Below are 20,000 nucleotides of genomic sequence, written 5' to 3'. Positions count from 1 at the left end.
CGTGCACCATACGGTTCGTATCTTGTGGTTGTTTTAATCCGCCCGGATGTACAAGTTCAGGCGTTTAAAACGCATTTATGTCGATAAACGTGGCTTTCAATAAAATGTGAACACGTCCACTTTGGGTTCGTCAACCTCACGTTATACACCGTCGTATCTGTGACTTTTGAGTGTGTGCAGCTTTAAAAGTTGAGGTGAGGCTTAGTGATTGACATGGGAGTCATCAGACTATTTAAATTGTCTACTTAAGGGCATTTCAGAATCTGGACTTGACTTTTATTGAAGTAAACAAAAAAAATTCAAACTACAGTAATGGTGGTGAATGGGCAGGATTGAAATCAAATTTACAAAATAACTTCTTCCTCTTCCTTTTCACAAAGGATATTTATTTTGTATATTGATCACATCTTAGTTTTTTTTTTTGTTACTGCTTGTTTAAAGTAAAAAGTTTGAATACGTTTTCCACGCAGACAATCCAGACGGCTTTTTCAAGGCAATTCTTTTGTGTTTGCCGCCACCTGGCGTTGAAAGTCAACTCCAACAAGCCTGGGTACATTTTCCTCTTTTATTCCCCCCTCCCGCCCCCCATTGCACAGTTAACCTCTATCTACAGAATGTCCCAAATTCTCTTGTGTGTGGCAGCAGTTCCGCAAAGTCCATAAACATCCACGTGAAAGTTGCATAAAACTGTACAAGAAAAAAGTCGGCTACCATGAGAAAAATACTGCAACCCACTCACAAACTGTTGACTACAGGACGTGACGTGAGTGACGGTGGTGGTGGAAGAGGAATATCTTCTTTCTCTCTCTTTCGTGTATGTATTTGACAACGGGGAAGAACGCTTACTGAAAGAAACGGGAAGCGTGACAGATAGTCAACGAGAAGTACAGTTAACCCCCACACATTCACGGGTTGCCATTTGCAGGTTTATTTACTATTACTTTGGCACCACCTAGCGGTGTTAGCTTTAATTACTAGTGTGGGTTTTTTGGTCTTTTTTTTTTTAAATGTCCTGTTTGACTGGTGGCATTAAACCGAGTATTACAAAATTACAAAGTATTAGTGGGAAAAAATAAATCTATTTTTAATGCTACAACTTTTTCGCTCATATGACTTTATTCCAATTTTTATGACTTTCTCAATGCATGTCTTTGTTTATATTTAAGCTTCCTTCTCATAACTGTACAACTTTTGTTCTCATCATATTTGGACTGTATCTTTCAAAACCATGATACTTATGTTATTCTACCGTCACACAATTTTACGGCTTCAGGTTCATCAACTGTTGCAATATTTTAACATTTTTCCTTCAAAAATAAGACTTTATAGTTGTTGTACTATACATCACCCCTCAAATTTTTTTCCTCGTGAGGCTCCAATTTCATAATTCAACTTTTTTCTCAAAACATTCTGACCATCCTCAACATGACAAACATATTCTCATAACATTTGAACTTTTCTCTCATAATATTTTGTCCGAAGTTCAACTAAACTATAGGTTCAGAAAATATAATTACTGACGGACAACATGAAAGTCAGCATTGCTTCTTTGTGAAAAAAATGAAAACATTCATTCAGATTAATGCGAATTTCATCTTAGCGCGAGTCTTTGGCATCAGAAACAATACATGACCTCGTGCAATCTTTGTATTTATATAACGCAATGGTTGTACTACTTTCCAGATTGTCACACATGTCACTCAACCACCTTGATAGTGAGATCTGCCTTCAAATGATGCGCGTGTGGGGGAGCGGTGGGAGGGATATATCAGTTTTTCCGGACGCCAAACAATGACGGGAATCTACAAAAACAAAGGTTGTTGACTGTATTCATTCTTTTCACAGGAGTACATATAATTAAAAAAAAAAAAAGACACTGCAGCGTGTGTGTGTGTGTGTTTGTTATCATTGATCCTAGCAGCATTTGTACACTCGAGATGAAAGAGGCCAATTAATCGGGGATGTTGAACAGATGAGTTTCGATATAGTCTATGACATTATGCCTTATTTATCCTCGCCTTCCTCGAAGTTCCCAGCCCTTTTCATAAGGAGAACCCAAAAGTGAGACGAAAACCTTAACAAAAATATCACTTACTTTTTCACAACCATAGAAAAATAAGAGCTTTCCCAGTGATATTGACAGAGCCATGAAACCAAACCACCTCTCATAAATACAAGGGGGGTAGTGATGAGAAAGTTGAAAGGGATGAATTCATACGTGTTGTTGGGAAGGATGTAAGAGTCTGAAAGTGGAGCCAGGTGTGAAGACAAAAAAAAAATATATACAAATCTCTCTGCATAGAAGAGGCGTCACTGCGATGTCACTTCCTGTGTCCCTCTCCTGTTTGTTTCCATAGCGATCGCCCTGAAGTGAAGTACAGCGTTGCAACATTTAGATTTGTATGTATATATCATGACATATTTTGATATATACCTGTATATATATATATATATATATATATATATATATATACTTTATATATATATATTATTATTCTTTTGTACATTTGAACAATATTCCCAAGTGTGCGCTAATAGTCCAGTTTAAATACTGACATCAGTCTAAGGATGGTTTGGCAAAATGAGAATGAGAACTCCATGTGTGAATCATAAATAAAAGGACAAGAACATGGGAAACACTCGCACACGAACACATACACAGAAATAATGTACTTGCTTCCTGTGTCTTCCCCCCTTAACAACAGAGTGAGGTAAGAAGAGTATGGGACATTGTGCTAAGGGAAGAAAATCCCAGGTGTCCGAGCGAACGAAGAAAGGCTTGGGGAGGATGGCTGAATGGAAAAACAGCAGCAGGTCGCCATCATGACCAAGGCAACCATTGCGAACGCCCATCAGAACTGGTACCATTTTTTGTCTTTGCACTTCAGCATCATCTGGACAAGAAGAAAAAAAAAAGTGGTGTGTCCATGTCAGTAATTAACATTCAAAGCTTGACGCAATATTTGTTACCTCATGGGCATGCTTGGAAAAGGAGTCGGCGCTGGCCATCATGGCGGCCGTTCTCTCCTCCAGCTCGCCTAGCTTCTGCCCTCGCTCGTCCAGCGCTATCCGGGCGCGGGCCAGGTCACCCACCACGCCGGATGCTGCCCCCTTCATGCCCTCGATGCCGCCCGGGCCCGGGATGTGCTGGGCCAGGCTGCGGGATGCTCGTCCGGCAACTTCTTCGCCGACTAAGTTAGAATTAGCGTTAGCATACGACTCACAATCAAAAACACGTTAGCGCTCGTGCGACGTACATAGCTCTTCTCTGTCCAGTGACTGTGCTCCACCCCCAAAGAGCCCCTTGAAGAAGCCCCTGTTGGGGGCCTCCGGCGTCTCCACTGGTGTAAACAATTCACCAAGCATTTCCTGAAACAATTACGAGCACAAACTGTTCATATAACTGCATGTAGTGCGTTCTGGTGAGCATCCATCGTTTATTTGGTGATTACAAACACTTTTGAATAGCCGAAAGAACTATGCTCAGGTTCAGGTGACTTCAGTCTACTAAAAAATAATGTCCATTGCTCATAAAAAATACGTCTAAAAGCTTTCTTGACTTCTCCTTGCTGACTCACCGCCAAGTGACCCCACGGCCTCGGTGGAATGCAATCTTTTTCACGAGCGAAATATCATGAAGCTAGCATCTTTTCGAAACAAAAGGCCTGTATGTTGCACATGTTTTGGTCACTGACCTGTAGGTTCTCACAGGTGTCCTGGCTGTACGTGATCCTCTGGACTTCAGTGGGGGAACAAAGGTACATGGCCTGACCCAAGTTTGTGAAGCAGAAGGTCCTGGCTATCCTCATGTCCGTTAGAGGCAGGTAGTTTACATCCATGAGGGGTCTCAGTCCCGGTAGACTGGATAAAGGAGCAGAAAGAGAGAAAGTTCTAAGTCCCGTTGCCCGTCGTCCGCTACCTCAAATGCGTCTCACCTAAGAGCCATGATATGACCGTTAGCGCAGAAGCAGGCCAGACACACGCCTTGGCTCATCTGGACCACGTCGGCGCGTAAAACGAAGGAGGCCTCCGTGATACTGTGCTTGTAGATGCACGTCTGGCTGGGCAGCGAAAGGACCTTGGCCTGCTTCTCTGAGCACATCACGGCGTAGTGGCTCTCGTTAAGATCCTGCGAGCTGGACGGCGAAACCGACACGGGCCGACGCTTGCGGACCTTCTCCCGTTCTTCGCCGTCCGCCGAGATGTTGGGTTCGAACCAAGGGTCGTACGAGGGGGGTAAGACGGAACCGGCGGCGTCCAGGAAAGCCAACCGCAAAATGCTTCCCTTCAATCGAATCAACATGCCTGACCGATACCGGGGAGGGACGACAATTACAAGTGGTTCGGGCTAACAAGAGCAAACGGCAGCATTCAGTAAATCCCGCTCAAAAGGCAATCACCTGTGGGTGAAAGGATAACAGGCTGCAGTTGCCTCTGTTCTCCAGGAGGTGGCAGCGTGAGGGCCAGAGCAAGCACGGTGCCCTGCGAGGTGCCCACAAACAGGCACGGCGCCGAGGCGCCGTCCCCCTTGCGGGTGTAGCTGTCGCAGAATTGGAACGAGAGGACGGCTTCTTTGGCCTCCTTGTCGATGCTGGTGACGCTGGAGGAGCGCGAGCGGCTGAAGGAATTGTCCCGGTGGTCTAGTGGGTTGGCACCCCGCGGCGGGCATACAGACAAGAGGACAGTGAGAGGAAACAACAGAGGGAAGTAAAGAACCTGCACTGCAGACATGGACAGAAAAGCTGAAAAATGCAGACGCTAAAAGTTTGGAGTACACTCATTTGATTAAAAAAAAAAGTTTTGGGTTTTTTTTTGGTGCATGAGTGAATCGTTGCTATTGTAGCAGGTTTCTACTTCTTCCGCAAGTTCAATGGTGGAAACTGGACACTTTGTCGCTGTTGATAAAGGTTCTTCACTTCTAAATTTGAGGTGCCGAGTCCCCCCCTATGTAAGGCTCTGCTGGGTGCATTCCCTGGGGGTGGTCCCACAACGGTTGATAATTGCGAGGCCAACGGGTTCGTTCACCTCCTCGGTGGCAAATCGGCTCATCGGTGGCTCATGGAACGAGAATTCTTTTGGGGGGGGGGGGGATTTCATGTAATCATCGGATAAGGTCAGACAAGAGCATCTTGTTGGGAGAAGAGGGAAAACAACGGGGGTCAGATAGAGCACAGCACTTGTTTGACTTTCACCGCAGGTATAAAAGCAAAGCTCAGCAAAGTGATTTTGCCGCATGTGTTCCTTCTCGCAAGAACTTAAAGCCGACCGATGGTCTCGTCGATATTATGTCAGCATTTCTCAGTCTGAACTCACATCTGGCAGGAAATAGTCATAAAAGGGCACCGTCCTAAAAATAAGGATCAATAAATCTGATTCTTCAGAGATGCTATTAAAACACAGCACATGTCGAAAGGCAGCATAGAAAGCAGAAGAAGAGCGTTATAGAGGGTGCAGACTTAAGCTTGGCGCCACTGATTCCTGCAGTAGCGGACTACCCCCACCACGGTCAAATAAGTGGGAGCGCCCACATACTGTACATATCATCATATTTCCTCCGCCTCAATTTGGAGGCCAGACTACATTGCATGTCATACAAGTTGCTTTGGATACACGGAGTCAAGGCTTACCCAAGTCTGGCTTTAGCTCAGTAGGCAAGCTTAATTTCCGTGACATCTTTGCTGGAAAAAAGAGAACATCCCTCTTTACAAAAACACACATCCAAGCTCACGCACGATGCCATGCAGAAGCGCCCGGAGCACGACCCTCCGTGAGCGCGGGCATGCCGTGAGAAGACGGGGGAATAAAAAGAAAAGAGGCCTGACACCGCTGCCCCAACGGATGAAGAAGTCGCGAGAGCAATCGGCAAGTCAAGGTGGTCATGCCGCAGCAGCATGCACCGGGGGGAGGGTGCCCCGGACAACACATGGAAACACACAGTGCACAAGAGCTACACTGTTTTTGTGTACGGGCAGCATCATTCAATTGTTCCCCATTGCTGTCTCACTCATACTTCCATCTTGTTGCCCAGAGCAAATCAAGTATTACAGATGCAAAGATGCCCCAGCTAGATAGATTTGTAAGCGATTGTTTTTTTTTGGTTTGTTTTTTAAGGCAACATGCCAGGCAGCGCTGAGGAATGCGGCGTAATTAACTCATTCAGTGCCAGCCAATTGTGGACCAAGTCTGAAAAGACGTTTAAAAACGTCTTTGGGAGTGAATGAGTTAAGAGCAAGGAAAAAAAGGCAGAGAAGGTCCCCATCAGTCGCTCTTGCAACGTTTGGCTTGTCCCATTCATCTGAGCTCGAGTAATAGTCATTGCTCCCACAGTGGAGAGAGAATACCTGCCGGTGAGTATTGTTCTCAGTTTTGTATGTGTTGCCACCCCATGTGTTAAAGTAGCAGATGGTTTGAAGTTTATAGCCTAACATAGATGCCGATTTCCTTCAAATTAGGGAAGTGCGAGGCTAGCGCAAATGCAAATGAGCTGTCACCTAAATATAATACTCAATACATTGCTGTGTTTGTGAGTGGAATGAAATTCAGCTTGAAATGGTCCAATTTCAAAATTGCAAAACAATGAAAAAAAAAGAAAAGAAAACTTATTGGGTTCTCAATACAGCACAGTCCTTGCATTTTTAAAAAATTTAAATCACTGCTCCACTCAACTAAAGAAATGGTTAAAAAAAAAAGGATGTAGTGCTTTGACCACTACAAGTACTATTACTCGTCACAACAATAATAAAAATCAACCTCATAAATACAATGAATTTATAATAACAATCCTGATAATAGTCATGAAAGTGTATACGCAATAAATACTACTAATAGTCATACAATTGTTCAACAAAAAAAATATGCGCAATATTCCTTATAAAAACGAAATAAAAGATAAAGATAAATATAAAATAATACAAATAAGTGTGTGGAGGACGCAAGGGGGTACACACGTCACAGGCGCAGATGCTTGACGCTCGTGCTACATACAAGTAGCATGCAATGCTAACGTGGAGCCGCCACCGAGCGGGAGACGACAAACACCATGGGAACAGAGGCTATCCCAAACTTTAGCTAGCGTTAGTTCAAGCTAATCCATTTCCATTCTGGTGACATGGAGGACAGAGACAAGAGGAGGGTTGGTGGGCGAGGGAGGGGGGCGGGGGGCAAAGGGGGGAGACAAATGCGGAATTTTGTTGTACCCTCTTCGGAAAGTCTTTGGCCAAGCTTACCTCCTCTCCCACCTCCATTGTAGAACTGCTGGAGATTGCTGTTTGGCATCAACACTTTGGGGAGGTTCAAGGAAAGAGAAGTTGAAAGTTAGACATTAAGTTTGACCTTTTCGATGGTGTTTTGTGAAGCTACACCACTCACACAATGGTTCAGGGCTTTTGGCTTTCGGGTCAAATTTCTATATTCGTATTTGTTTACGTTTTTGCAATTCAGGTCCTTTTTAGTAGACCACTTTATAGTCTGTCCTGGCTGCTGAGAACAATACGGATTAATCATCAGGAGTCGACGGAAAGCAACTCACCTCCCAGGCACGAGCGGCATTCACCACTCAGCCTGAAAAGTTATCATTACAACACATTCCATTAATTTTTATATGAAAGGTTTTGGTTTTATGATGACCGCACTGTGACCTTTATAATGGTGAACCATGCTTCTTCTCTGACCTTCTTTTAACCTTTTTAAAATCAAATGTCGTTTTTTTGCATCTGGGCAAAATATTAGCAAAAAATATTATAAAGCATTGATGTTTTTTCCCCGGTTTATCGCCGTGCATGTGTGACTGAAATGCTCTGAATACTTTAATCGGTTGCTCCAGCAAAAGACGTCGCCATAATTATTTCATCGCTTTGCATGAGCTCGACCGGATCTCTGCGGTTCCAGTCTATCGCACAGTTTAGCAAAAGCCATGAAAGCCATTTATTCCTGTCTATTGAGCTCTGCATATTCGAGGAGGAAAACATAAAATGCAAGCGAAAATGGAATCGGTCACAAAAAGCCTGAACCGGGCAATATTAAATCCGAGTGTTAAATTTGTGGGATAGAATGACAATTTTATGGTCGGGGGTGGTGTGAATATAAAGTTCCAGTTTTGTGAGCCACAGTTAAAAAAAAAAAGAAAAAAGCATATTTCTAACATGAGCCTCCATCTTCAGACAATTTTCATCAACATGAGCATTTGGAAAATTAAAGGACATGTTACCTGAAGTGGGAGACTTGCAGCGATCCTCCGAGGTGGCCGAACCCTCATTGATGTCGCACAGCCCTGAAACAGAGAACACGCCTGTCAGCAATCACACTTCAAGCATATATTCTTCCTCCTTAACGAAAAACAACGAATATCACTGCAGCTTACTGAGTCACAGTAGCTGTGAAAGTCTTTGTTTGCATTGAGGGTTGTCTACTGCCCCCAGTGGCCAACACCAGAAAGTGCTACGATGAAGTAATCATGATACAAAAAAAGTATACTTGTGGTTATCTATGGATACCAAAAGATGGTGACGAAGCATTACTTTGGCCTAAATAAATATCCTCAAATCATTTCAATATAGTTCCTTTGCACTTCCGTGAATTTGCAATAATGAGGGAAGAGGTCAAACAAAAAAAGGCAAGATTATCTGTCAAAATCGTTCAGTTCATGTTTGTACTCGAGGAAGTCTTGACCCTTATGTGTGTGTTGCTGATCCAGTGAGGCAGAAGGCCAAGCAGGCGGCAGCGTGTTGGCACGGGGAAGCGCAGCTGGACGTCTGATTACTGCTTGCGAACGCCAAGCTGCGACAGGTGCCAGCCCACTGCTTGACACCAGATGCTTTGTACACGCGTGGTTTTCCGCAAGGGTGTACACTTGCACACGTTAGCACTTCATCCGCCAAACTTAAAGTGCACTCTGACTGTCCAACACAAGGTGGCAGTGTGCCCATTGCTAAAACTTCAGACTTCTATTTGCAGCAAACAAGCTATTTTGCTGTGTATTGGTACCATATGACGTATTGAATCTCCGGACGAGAGAGTAGTGATATAAATAGAATGTATGTTCCTTCTGTTGTCTGCGCTTGGGTTACCTGTGGGCAATATAAAACTGACTTTCGACTGCTCTAATGTACACAAAGACCGCATCAGCTCCTCAGCAAGGCAGTAATATTAGTCATTCTTCACAGAGGATAAAGAATATATGTCTGTGATTATTGATAAGTTTATTAGTGTTTCTCAATCGTTGGTTTTGAAATATCCATTTCTGGAAGGATATAAATCCTGCTACACAGAAGTGATTTATTGCCCGCTTGTTGAGTTTCCAATTATGTGTTAGCATTAAGCTAAAGGACATGTGGTTGCTTTATTCAAAACAAAAGGATGAAAAACAAGTTACCTCCAGAGGGCTGTCGAGACCTTCTGGGCGAGCGCGGTTGTCTCTGGTATGGATCATTGGGCCCGTACAGTTCCAGCGTCCCAAGGTTCAACACCACTGTCTTCTGGATATAGTCCACGACTGCGACACCATTAATGTTGCCAAATACCACTCTGCATAAGGAAGGTAAGTAAATTCAGATATTTGTTTCTGAATACGTTGATTTTGTTTGAAAATAACGGCTCCTAATCTGTTGTGGAGATACAGTAATAATCAATTTTCACAATTCCTACTTTTTGGGTGTGACTAAAACACCACCATAAACGCACCAGATAAAAACTTGAGTGCCTCATTGTCGGCTGTGAGTGCATGCACCTCTTGCAGATTAAGGCGGAAGATAGACACTTTTTTAAAAAATTGGCTGCTTTAGAGCGCTTCATTGTGGACCTTAAGTAAATGCACATACAGCTAGCTAAATAAATAGGTAGCTACCTAGGTAGCTAGCTACCGACTGTAGTTACTGCTTCACCGAGGTCTTATCTGATCACGGCTCGGGTAAATCACCACCACACGAGTGTTGATGTTAAACAGGATGCGTTGACTTACAGGCCGTAGGAAGAATTGAGTGCCAGGCTTGTAATCTGCTGAGGGGGTTCCCCGCTCACCCACACCAACTGGACCACCAAGTCCACCTGGTAACCAGCAGACTGCTTTAGTGGAGTACTACGCACCCTGGAAAAAAAAAAAGTCAAAATAATAAATGGCAAGGGATGTGGGAGTGAAGCCAAGGAGTCCTGATGACTTACTTGAGGCAAGGCGTGTTGCTTCCGTCAGAGTTGTTGCTGCTGGTGTTGGGATGTGAAGGCAGCCCGCTCGGAGAAGCGCCCGGGTTGGGGTGCGCCGACGTGTGCTCCCCAACTCCGCCCTCAGGGGATTCAATGTCGTTCAGTTCATACTGCATTCGCACCTCGAGCAGCTAAAAAGTAATAAAGGTGTATATTCCTGAGCGGGCCATAGACCGTATGCTGCCCAACAAAATTGATTTCATCTCATTTAGGATACTCTTCTTTAAAGAAACATACAGTGGTGACTTAATTTAATAGAATGTAAAGAAAGCTTTTGCCAATTTTTTTTACTTCACTTCAATAGACATTTTGATTCTCCTTCTGTTGTTTTTGTTTTTTTGCGTGTTTCTTGCGGGAGTGTGGATGGGTGAGTGGATGTGTGTCCGGAGATGCAAAAGCACCTGCAAATTAATCGACAAATGAACTCTCATGTTTGCTTGCTAATTACCAACACAAAAAGTGAGAAAGCAAAAAAAAAAAACAGGTGCGAGCAAAATCCAAATCACCTGGCAGGAAGTTAGCACGTTGGTATCCACTCCCACATCCTTCTGATTGACAAGTGAGCATCTTCTCGATTGAAAAACGTGGCACAAATATACAGCGTGTCGACGGCTAGCCAGGCGCGGTGAAAACCAGCGCCTGGTTTTCACCGCGGCCGCACAAGATTAAACAGCACTTGGCTTTAAGTTGCTGAACAGTGAGTCAGCACGCCCCCATACATCGCAATCAACGCAGATCATAATGATTATCTCGCTTTGCCTTCTCATTGCTCCGTCTGTTGGCATGGCAACCATACTGTCATCCACAAGGGGTAGCTTTCAACGTGTGTGTGTGTGTGTGTGAGTGTGTGTGTGTGTGTGTGTGTGTCTGGCTGAGTTGGGAATCGCTACCTAGCCACTATATAGTAGCCTATATAGTGAATTAGCCATTTTGTACTGTTAACATTATTTTTCATTTGACCAATAAGTGAATTAATATTCCACTCCATAAAAATGCCTATGATTAGGATTGAGTGAATCATTCTGAACACAGCCTGTGTGTGATGCGATGAATTCCCTGCAGATAGTTTTGAAATAACAAGAAGGACCCACCCCAGCTCCCCTTACCTGAACCACCTCCGTGGTGACTTCCAGTTTACTGAAACGGTAGACGATGATGTTGGCCGACACGCCGGCCACGCACAGCATGCGACTCTCGGCGCACCAGGCCATCAGCTGGATGGCGAAAGGGTCCTCGTCGGACGCCTCGGCGCTGCCCTTGTCCTCTTTGGAGCGACTCCTGTCAAACACCTTGGCCGTTTTCAGCTTGTAGAGCACCTGGAGCATTACTGAGGCAAACAGAGAGTAAGGTCAGTGTCAGCACACATCACAACACAAAAAGAGTGGCGGGAAGTTCCAGAGCGCAAATATTTTGTGGGGTTTTTTTTCCCCATGTTGTGCCAAGTTATCATAATAGGTATTTACGATTGTCAATAACGGGCATTTTTACTTTTATACGTAAGTACATTTTATCTACACATTTTAACCTTAAATAATGTTTCTTCTAATTCAATGTGTTCTTGCTTATTCCATTTCTAATGAAGAAAAAAACAGAGCTCACTTGCAGAGGCATCCCAAAACTTCACCGTTCCATCAGCATGCCTACAAGAGTGAGAATTTAAAGAGAGGAGGACAGTAAATAAAAAAAGGAGTGGCCTTTTTTTTTTGTGACTAATTCATAATATATACTGTATGTATTCTGTATATTATATTATCGCCCCGGTCTGGCAGGAAAGACTGAAATGGAATAAATGCATTATTTACAAGCGCTCTGTGTGCTGAACAAGTTGATCATATATAGATATGACAATTGTATTCCTTGTACTGCTTTTTTTCTTTTTCACTCAGTGGTTCTTGTTTCCTCGCCAATTTGTCCGAGTGCACTGGGGAGCTGAACATTCGTTCCGCAAGCGGTGGCACACTCTTGCAAGACCGAACTGGACAAGAATACAGTTATATGCGTGTGCGAGTGTGACTAGCGACGCGGTTATCTTACCCAGTGATGATGATCTCCGGGTAGCTCTGTGTGCCTTGACCCCAGTTGCCTCCACTGATAGGCCACTCCTGGAAACCAGCAAACACACATGTCCCATTAGCGTCAACGACATATCAATAGAAGCATTGAATCAACGTTGTGTGGCGCGCGCCTCCACACTGGCTGTCAACACGTACAAAAAGGCCACCGGGATGACTCACGGTGTTCTTTACGTGTGAATCACACCCCCCGATCCTTCCTTTCAGTTTGATATCCTTTGAGTAAGAGTGGCTAAAAGGCTAACATAGCGAGGTGACAATACAAGCATACAAAATGTGCCGCGGCAGGTCAAGAAGATATTTTAAGAGCAGGGGATGAGCTAAAATATTAGTGGCCAAATTCATTTGAGAAAACTAGCCGCCTGATTCCTATTAACCTTCGACACTGGAAGTTGTTTCAGGGTAGGAATTATGAGCCAGTATAATGAAGTCATTGGGTATTATGTACTGATACATCATGCCCTTGTGCTGAAGTGATGAAATGCTAACAGCATGCTGACACTGGTCTTCGCACCAGAAGCAACTAATCAAGCCGTTGATGTCACTGGAGGTATGATTTGCACTGTCTCATTTTGTTTGTCACCTTTATAACACCGTCAGCCAGTGCAAGTCAAATAAAAAAATACAACCGTGATGCCATTGTTCTGTTCCGCCTCATTAATGGACAAAGAGGAGTGCCTTCAGCATTTTATTGTGACTGGCACCAAACGGCGTATTTATCTGCCTTCCACGATAAAAGTTGTCTCGTTTGCATCTGAGTCATTCTATTGAGGGAATGACAAGAGTGATAAAATATCATCAGAATAGCCAAATCGTCTTGTCTTTTGCAGTTTGTTGTTTCTGTCACTATTAGTTGGTAAAAAAAAAAAAAAAAGTAGTAAAAGAATAAAATAATGGATCTGCTTTCAAATGATGAAAATATTTGGGGTTTTGGTTACGAAAAAAAATAGTACTAGCGGTGGCCAATGTTATCAGAGTTTAAAAAAAACTAAAAGGAAATAAAATAAGACAAATAACTTTTTCATGAATGAAATGAAGTATGAACAAACAAAATATAAAGTAACTGAAATGATACCTTGTATTTATAAAACTAAAACTAACTATAATTATAGTGAAAATGTCCTTTGTTTTCATCTTTGTCAGTTAATAGCATTTATGAAATGGTGGGCTTGATTTTAAATGTTTTTTTTTTTACATTTTATATTGAAGGTCAAAAAGTTGTTTGAATATTAGTTTAGTTTACTGTATTACACATTACTTGATGACCTTTATTATTTTGCACTTGACAAATCCCCCTCCATAAAAAACTAATACTAAAACAAAAAAAAACTAGACTAAAATGAAGCATTTCAACAATCAAAATGAATCAAAATGCACAAACTTGCTCGAAAACTAGTGAATTTAAAAAAGCAGAGTCAAAATGAAATAAAGTCAAGTGTCTCCTCCAAATTTTGCGATAGAAAAAATTTAAAACCTTTAGCAGCTTTTTGCTGTTTTGCCTGGAATCTCGACCAACGCCATGTTTAATCAGTCATAAAAATTGAGTAGACTTGGTGTTTTTTTTCCACAGTTCAGAATGCTCACAGTACCTTTTTGCTGTAGCCCTGACGCTTCTGTCGCGAGCCAACCGAGTAAAGTGCTGGTATGAGGTCCACGGGGCAATCGGCGAAGTACTCGCAGCAAGTCACCGGGGACTCGTGGATGGTCAGTGGGTAGGGGTTCTCGAAAATGGGGTAACTGTTCGAGAGGAGCGACAGCAAGTCCTCAGTTGGAATGCCTCAGTTGTGGATGTTCCGTTGGGGGAAGCACTCACCCGTTTTGTGCAAGGTCGATCACCACTAAGTCCTTCTCCAGAAGGACCACCACAGCGTATGGTTCCTGAAAGTCTGTAAGATCCAAAATGAGACAATTCTTGAAAAAAAAAAAAAAAAAAGTAGCTTTCAGGTTTTCATCGCTACTCCGTGCTTAAGTTCAATGTCAAACTAAACATACGACAAAGAGAATTACATCCTGTGTCTTTAAAGCAGCCACATCATTTCAGCTTCAGTTCACAAACCCGTTGAGCTTAATGCTAACTAACAATGGAAAATACCATCGATGGGTTAACGAATGACATCAGCACCTTGGTGTTCTAAGTCTGTTTTTGGTTACAAGTGATCACAGAATGTTTGAAGATTTCTAATAGCATTTAGGCTAATTTCCCTTAGCCGGTCAATGGTGTTTCACATTAAACATTAGCATCAAGCTAATGAACTTGGTTTGTTTTATGTGTCGATTTAACAATAAAATTCAAATGGGAGTGAGGAAAAAAAAACTTAGCAGGCCCGCTTTGTTTCACAAATTGTGTGAACAGACCTATTTGGTTCCCCACAGTGATATCATACGCAAACTTATGAGTTACAGCCGAGGTCTCACTAGAAACATTTGTGCAAACGGGTGGAAAAAAAAAGCATAATCTTCGGTTGATTGTCTCTTCTGGTACATTTTTGTCTTCTCCACACTTGAGCACATCAGTCAAGGCGGCAGTCAGACACACAGATGCATACAATGTAATAATCCTCAGTGATGTCTATTACCAGATGAGATCAGCTGGCTGCCAGTGACATAATGAAGTCGCTGCTTTTACATAATGCGCCGGCTAATCCGTCCCGCAGCTGTGTGTGTGTGTGCCAAATGAAGGCTCTTCCGCGGCAGATTACGCTGCATTCACATCCACTCGTTTCAGCTCCTCAACATGTGGAAAATATGCTAATTCCATTCAGACGCCGGGGATATTGTGCGCAAATGAAGACGACGTGAGGATGCAATTTCCATACGTCCCCTTGGGAAATTTCAGATTTATTACCGCGGCGCGAGCGTAATTAAAGAACACACGTGGAAAGCGGCGTCGAAGCGGCGGGAGCAACGCGCCAACTCACCATTGGGGTACGGCGTCTCGCACACGGTGAGGAAGTCTACGATAGGGTAGTCCATTTCCAGGACGGCCGTGCTCTTGCCGTGCATGACCGTCAGGCACGGCCGCCGGCCCGCCGTGTCGTAGGACAGACCGCCGGACAGGATGATGAAGGGCTCCCTGGGGAAACGCAAACCAAGAAAAATAAACATATCTCAATTTATAGACCAATATGTAACAGTTAAGAGGTGAGCCCAAGTGAACCCTGTTTGCTCACCAAAACAGCAGCATAGAAGACAATCTCTCACGTGAATTTGCGTTCTCGGCGTGTTACGTTATGTTTTTTATCCATTTCTTACGGCTTCTGCAAAGTCGGCCTCTGTTCCTGACGTTTATAAAGTCAAGTAGTTATCAATTATTGAGACTGTAAATGTTGTCAATTTTGGAAAAAAAGATACAGTCTAATAATTATATACAATATTTTTTCTTCCAAGGAAAAGTGTACCTACAAATTCTCACGATTCTCGTCAAATATGAATTTGGTCTCATAAAATCCGACCACCGAAACCACCCGACCAAAAAAAAAAAAAAATATATATATATATATATATATATATATATATATATATATATATATATATTCTGATAAAAACGGATAATGAATTCAAACCAAACGCCACCGCTTACCCAATCCTGGTAGTTTTGTATTCCACTTTGAGAATGGGTTTACACGGCTCTGGCTTCTTGCCATCCTTGGGCTGTTTGCCTGAAATAGAATAGGAAAAAAAAAAACCAACAAACAAAAAAACTTCAGTTCACGCCACCCGATGCTCTTGTTTATCCAAATCACGCCGCATACTAATTGAATGAAAAAAAAAAACACGAGTGAAGAAATGTTAATTACAGAAGTGATTAAAAGGTCGTAATAATAATAACAATAGTCAATAAAACGGCGTGTTTCCAAACTACTTCTACAGTGAGTCACAATTAAAGAATGTCTAAGCCTGGCTTAAACTCGTCAAAGGAATTTGCACAATTGCGCATTAAATACCAAAGTAATTATACAACCAGCGTCAGACGAGAAATTTAAAAAAAAAAAAAACGACACAGGGCTAAAATCCTTTCCACAACACACCGAGCGTCAGTTTCTTGTCGGCCCTTGAACGTGTCAAAAGTGCTCCGAGGGCTAAAAAGCAGGTGCGAGCTAGGATGCGGCAGGATGAAAAAAATCAGAAGATTCAGAAGAAGAAGAAGTTTCAGGAGAAGAATCAGAAGAAGAGACTGAAGACGAGTCAGAAGAAGTTTGGTGATGGTATGAGCATGCGAGTGCTTACCGTGGGGGGTGATTGTCTGTATGGGCTTGCCCTGGCCTCTCAGGTTCCAAATGGTCAGCGTCCCGTCTGAGTGACTGCACACGAACTGCTTGCCCTCGTGATGCCAGGCAACTGAGTGGATTGCCTAGGAAACAACAGGTGGAAACCGAGGCTGTCAGTAGTTCCGCACGATGACACAGGATAAGAAAAAAGAAATGATTGTATGGAATTCTTCATGGGAAAAATAAAAATAAAAAATTGGTGAGCCGTTTGACTGGATTCCGGTTTCATTAGAGAGTGATTAGCTTCTATTTCGATTTGTATGGCTGTTCGTTAAAAATGTAAATTGCGACATTGTCTGTGCAGTTCATCAAGGTTTTATGATGGTGACATTTAAGAGTCTGGAATGAATGCATGAATGAACTCCTGTAGGAACACGCGTTTTGGGATTAGATCAGCGCAGAGGTCAACGGGAATCACAGAACAATGCTGTGTTAGCACAAAAAATAAAATAAAAAGAGAAAAAACGCTTTTAGAAATAGCCCAAATGCATTGCTTCTTTACAAGCGATCATTGTAAACGCAATCCTGACGTGTCCCATTATTATTATTGTACTGTATTTAATTCGAGTAAAAGTCCCTTTTTTCCTCTTTATTTTTTTTTTCATGACCTGATGTAGCAAAAGTATCCTCAAACAAAACATTCTTAGCATAAACTATGATGCCAGTGTCATTAAAAAAAAAAAATTACGGAACGAGAGTTATTCCTTGTAGAAAAACTTTGCTTGTCATGAATCATTTTATCGTCGTAAACGCACAAGATTTTTCTCATCGTAAAACAAATTTACCCCTCATAAAAATCAAAGATTTTGTCTTTGTATTGTTACCATTTTATTCAAAAACGCGGCTGAGATAGGGGCTCTCGAGGACCGGACTTCGGCTTAAGAGTGTCATACAGTGTGATCAGCAGGTTGCAACAAAGATTCAGAGAGACTGACTGGAAGAGACAGAATAATTTCTCACTGGTGGATCGGGCGATCCATTTTCCAAACGATCACGGACTAGCCCCAGAGTATGTTACTGACCCCCGCAAAAAAAAAAAAGAAAAAGAAAAAAAATCACAGTGAAAATGGATGTAGCAACGTGTTGAAGTCAATGAGATTATGCTAAATCTGGTCTGCTGGTCTTTCTCGCTCTTTGGCTGAGCACCATATTGGAAAAAATGGAGTGGATTTACCTCATTTCCAGTTGCCATCGCCCTCCCTTCTCAGATAAGCTCATATCTTCACACTGCTCCCGTGGTCTTATTGAAACCGCCCCAAAAGAGCTTATCTCTGCTCTCTAAACCCCTGTCGTGACATCTCTCCACAGACCAGAGTGGAAAAGGACTCCGGGGCAGGAAAAAAAATAAAAAATCCCAAACCAAATCAAGTCCTTTCGCAGTTTTCCTCGCCTCCGAGCTCATCTCTCTCGCTGCTCTCGTGGAATGTCTGGAGGTTATTCCCCACGCCGCCGCACCTCAATGGCATGCGTTGTTTGAAAACTTCCATTTGTTGCCCACGCAAGGACGCCGAGGACAATGGCGGCGTATCGCGGCGGCGCATCGCTGCGGCAATGCATCGCGGCTTTGATTGCTCAATGACCTTTCCTCTGTTACCGTTGTGGACAAAGCTGCGGACCAAATTAACGAGGGCGGCTAGAGCTGCGCGTAATTACCAACAACATAAAATAGAAGCTTTCCGCTCGACCGGTGTTTGCTTTGAAGACTTGGTTTAAAGGGATTCTCTTTTCCCCTGAATACACGATTCTGACGATCCAGACACACTTAAACTATTCATAGCTGATGGCTCATCTGAGATGTCGGCTGCTGTTTCCACTATTAGCAGAGTATGATTCTTCCTGCCCTGATGAAGATGATCACTCCCTCCGCGTAGAAATCGAGACGTCTCTCTATCAATAATTTCGATTCGTCAACGGCAGAAAGTGCGGAACCTGTTTCCTATCAGGGGCCATTTCACGTCATAGAAAGTCCTCTGAGCGTGCTAATACATTGATGAAATAAATACCGTGCAACAATTAAACACATTGTTAATGTGACATATGAACATGTGCGGGTTCGTGTTTTCTGGGATTCTTTGTTCCAGCTCCTCTGAGGAGCCTCTTGGAATCACTTGATGGGATATTTTATCAACCTTCCAAAGCTGTCACACTTTAAAAGTACAATCGTGTGCTCTTTGGCCCAAACCACATATTTCCTTTTCCCGCCCGAAAAATATTTTTGGGGGTAATCCTGCACACAAACCACCCAACCAAATAAATAAAATGAAAGCGCAACCTCCCCTTTCCTTGCTTGCACTTGGCTGAAGCAACATAACCGACAAATATTGCAAATGCCTGAGTAGGAATACAATTTTGCAAGCAAGCCAATAAGGTCTGACACAAGTCCACGGGGCATCATGACACTGGCTCTGTTTTATTGTGTTTTCTTTTATTTATAGAGCCTCTCCTGCGCCGCCCGCCGGGAAACACGACGACGGGAGAGGCTGAGTGCACTGGAAAGTTTCGGCCTACAAAACCATGTTATGACATCGATATGCAAGCTGCGAGCCTCACTCTGGAGAAAACTACTCCAGTGTGCTCTGATATTAACTACCGCCAATAAATAAATGCCTCGTTAGACGCAGGTACATCACTGAAATATGCATACTTTTTTTCCCCGAAGGGTGGAAAAAGTACCTGCTAGGTAGGGGCTACAAGCTAACATTGCATACAGTATGTTCTTCTCATTAAGCATCACCAGTCAACTTAACTCAGCTTCCTTCACAAGCTGCTGGTTGGTAGATGGCCAACAGAATTTCCCAAAACAGCCTTCAATCTGTTAAACGCCATTTTCAGTCTTTACTGTCAAACTAAACATCAAACAAAGAGAAGGACAGGATGTGCATGTTAAACTATCACACAACGTTGCCTCCTGCTAGCTTGCTTCGTTCACCTCCATGAAAACAAAGACCAATATTACTGCAGTTGACCGATTCACTAAAAGCAGTTGTCAAAGTCTTCTTTGTTTGTATCTGGTGGCCATGTTGCACTTAGCACAGGGAGTCACAATGAATTAATCATCACACGCAGTGTTTGATTCGCAATGTTCCATTTAATTTTGTTCGTACCGTATATAAGTGCAATAGCGAAGTGCTTTTTTCCTTGGTTAAAAAAGGTAACAAGAAAAAAAAAATACATTTTAAAAAAACAAAGGAAATTGGAACAGATTATTGACAATTTCCGTTCACTTCAATGGGGAAAATTGATTTGAGATGAGAATGTTTAGTGTTGCAAAAGTTGTTTACGGGACTAATTATCTCAAGACACTACATCTGATATTTTTCAGTATTGTAATCTTTAGGCAAATAAAACTAATCTTTAAACTACTTGGTATACCTTAAAATATTCCGTATTAATTGATTTTTTTTCTTTTTTTTTAACTGAAATGAAGATGGGGTTGCTCGCAGATTAATGTTCCAAAATTGCTTTG

The 20,000-nt window shown here is 42.7% G+C and overlaps 1 protein-coding gene across 4 annotated transcripts in view; it reads right to left on the bottom strand.

Annotated features, from left to right (window-relative positions):
* Positions 1–369: 369 nt before the first annotated feature.
* Positions 370–20,000, bottom strand: part of LOC147185693 (syntaxin-binding protein 5-like) — a 55,335-nt gene continuing 35,704 nt past the window's right edge. Inside the window, exons 9-28 of one of the 4 annotated variants that reach the window (XM_086104412.1) lie at positions 16,494–16,617; positions 15,847–15,925; positions 15,185–15,339; positions 14,080–14,152; positions 13,856–14,003; positions 12,229–12,296; positions 11,794–11,834; positions 11,301–11,521; positions 10,156–10,325; positions 9,956–10,081; positions 9,371–9,522; positions 8,207–8,269; positions 7,227–7,280; positions 5,628–5,678; positions 4,401–4,640; positions 3,936–4,305; positions 3,696–3,861; positions 3,258–3,369; positions 2,971–3,191; positions 370–2,894 (exon numbers count right to left, since the gene is read on the bottom strand). In XM_086104412.1, the coding sequence (XP_085960538.1) occupies positions 2,853–2,894; positions 2,971–3,191; positions 3,258–3,369; positions 3,696–3,861; positions 3,936–4,305; positions 4,401–4,640; positions 5,628–5,678; positions 7,227–7,280; positions 8,207–8,269; positions 9,371–9,522; positions 9,956–10,081; positions 10,156–10,325; positions 11,301–11,521; positions 11,794–11,834; positions 12,229–12,296; positions 13,856–14,003; positions 14,080–14,152; positions 15,185–15,339; positions 15,847–15,925; positions 16,494–16,617 (2,676 nt within the window). In that variant the 3' untranslated portion in view covers positions 370–2,852. Of the gene's footprint in view, positions 2,895–2,970; positions 3,192–3,257; positions 3,370–3,695; positions 3,862–3,935; positions 4,306–4,400; positions 4,684–5,627; positions 5,679–7,226; positions 7,281–8,206; positions 8,270–9,370; positions 9,523–9,955; positions 10,082–10,155; positions 10,326–11,300; positions 11,522–11,793; positions 11,835–12,228; positions 12,297–13,855; positions 14,004–14,079; positions 14,153–15,184; positions 15,340–15,846; positions 15,926–16,493; positions 16,618–20,000 lie in introns of those variants that run through there. The other 3 variants (XM_086104411.1, XM_086104413.1, XR_015099455.1) reach the window with 3 other exon arrangements.

The sequence above is a fragment of the Hippocampus guttulatus genome, chromosome 23, assembly GCF_054856545.1.
Source record: "Hippocampus guttulatus isolate MCC_2025c chromosome 23, RoL_Hgut_1.0, whole genome shotgun sequence".
NCBI classification, from domain to species: domain Eukaryota; kingdom Metazoa; phylum Chordata; class Actinopteri; order Syngnathiformes; family Syngnathidae; genus Hippocampus; species Hippocampus guttulatus.
The sequence above is the reverse complement of the archived record's forward strand: the minus strand, read 5'-3'. Positions and strand labels throughout refer to the sequence as shown.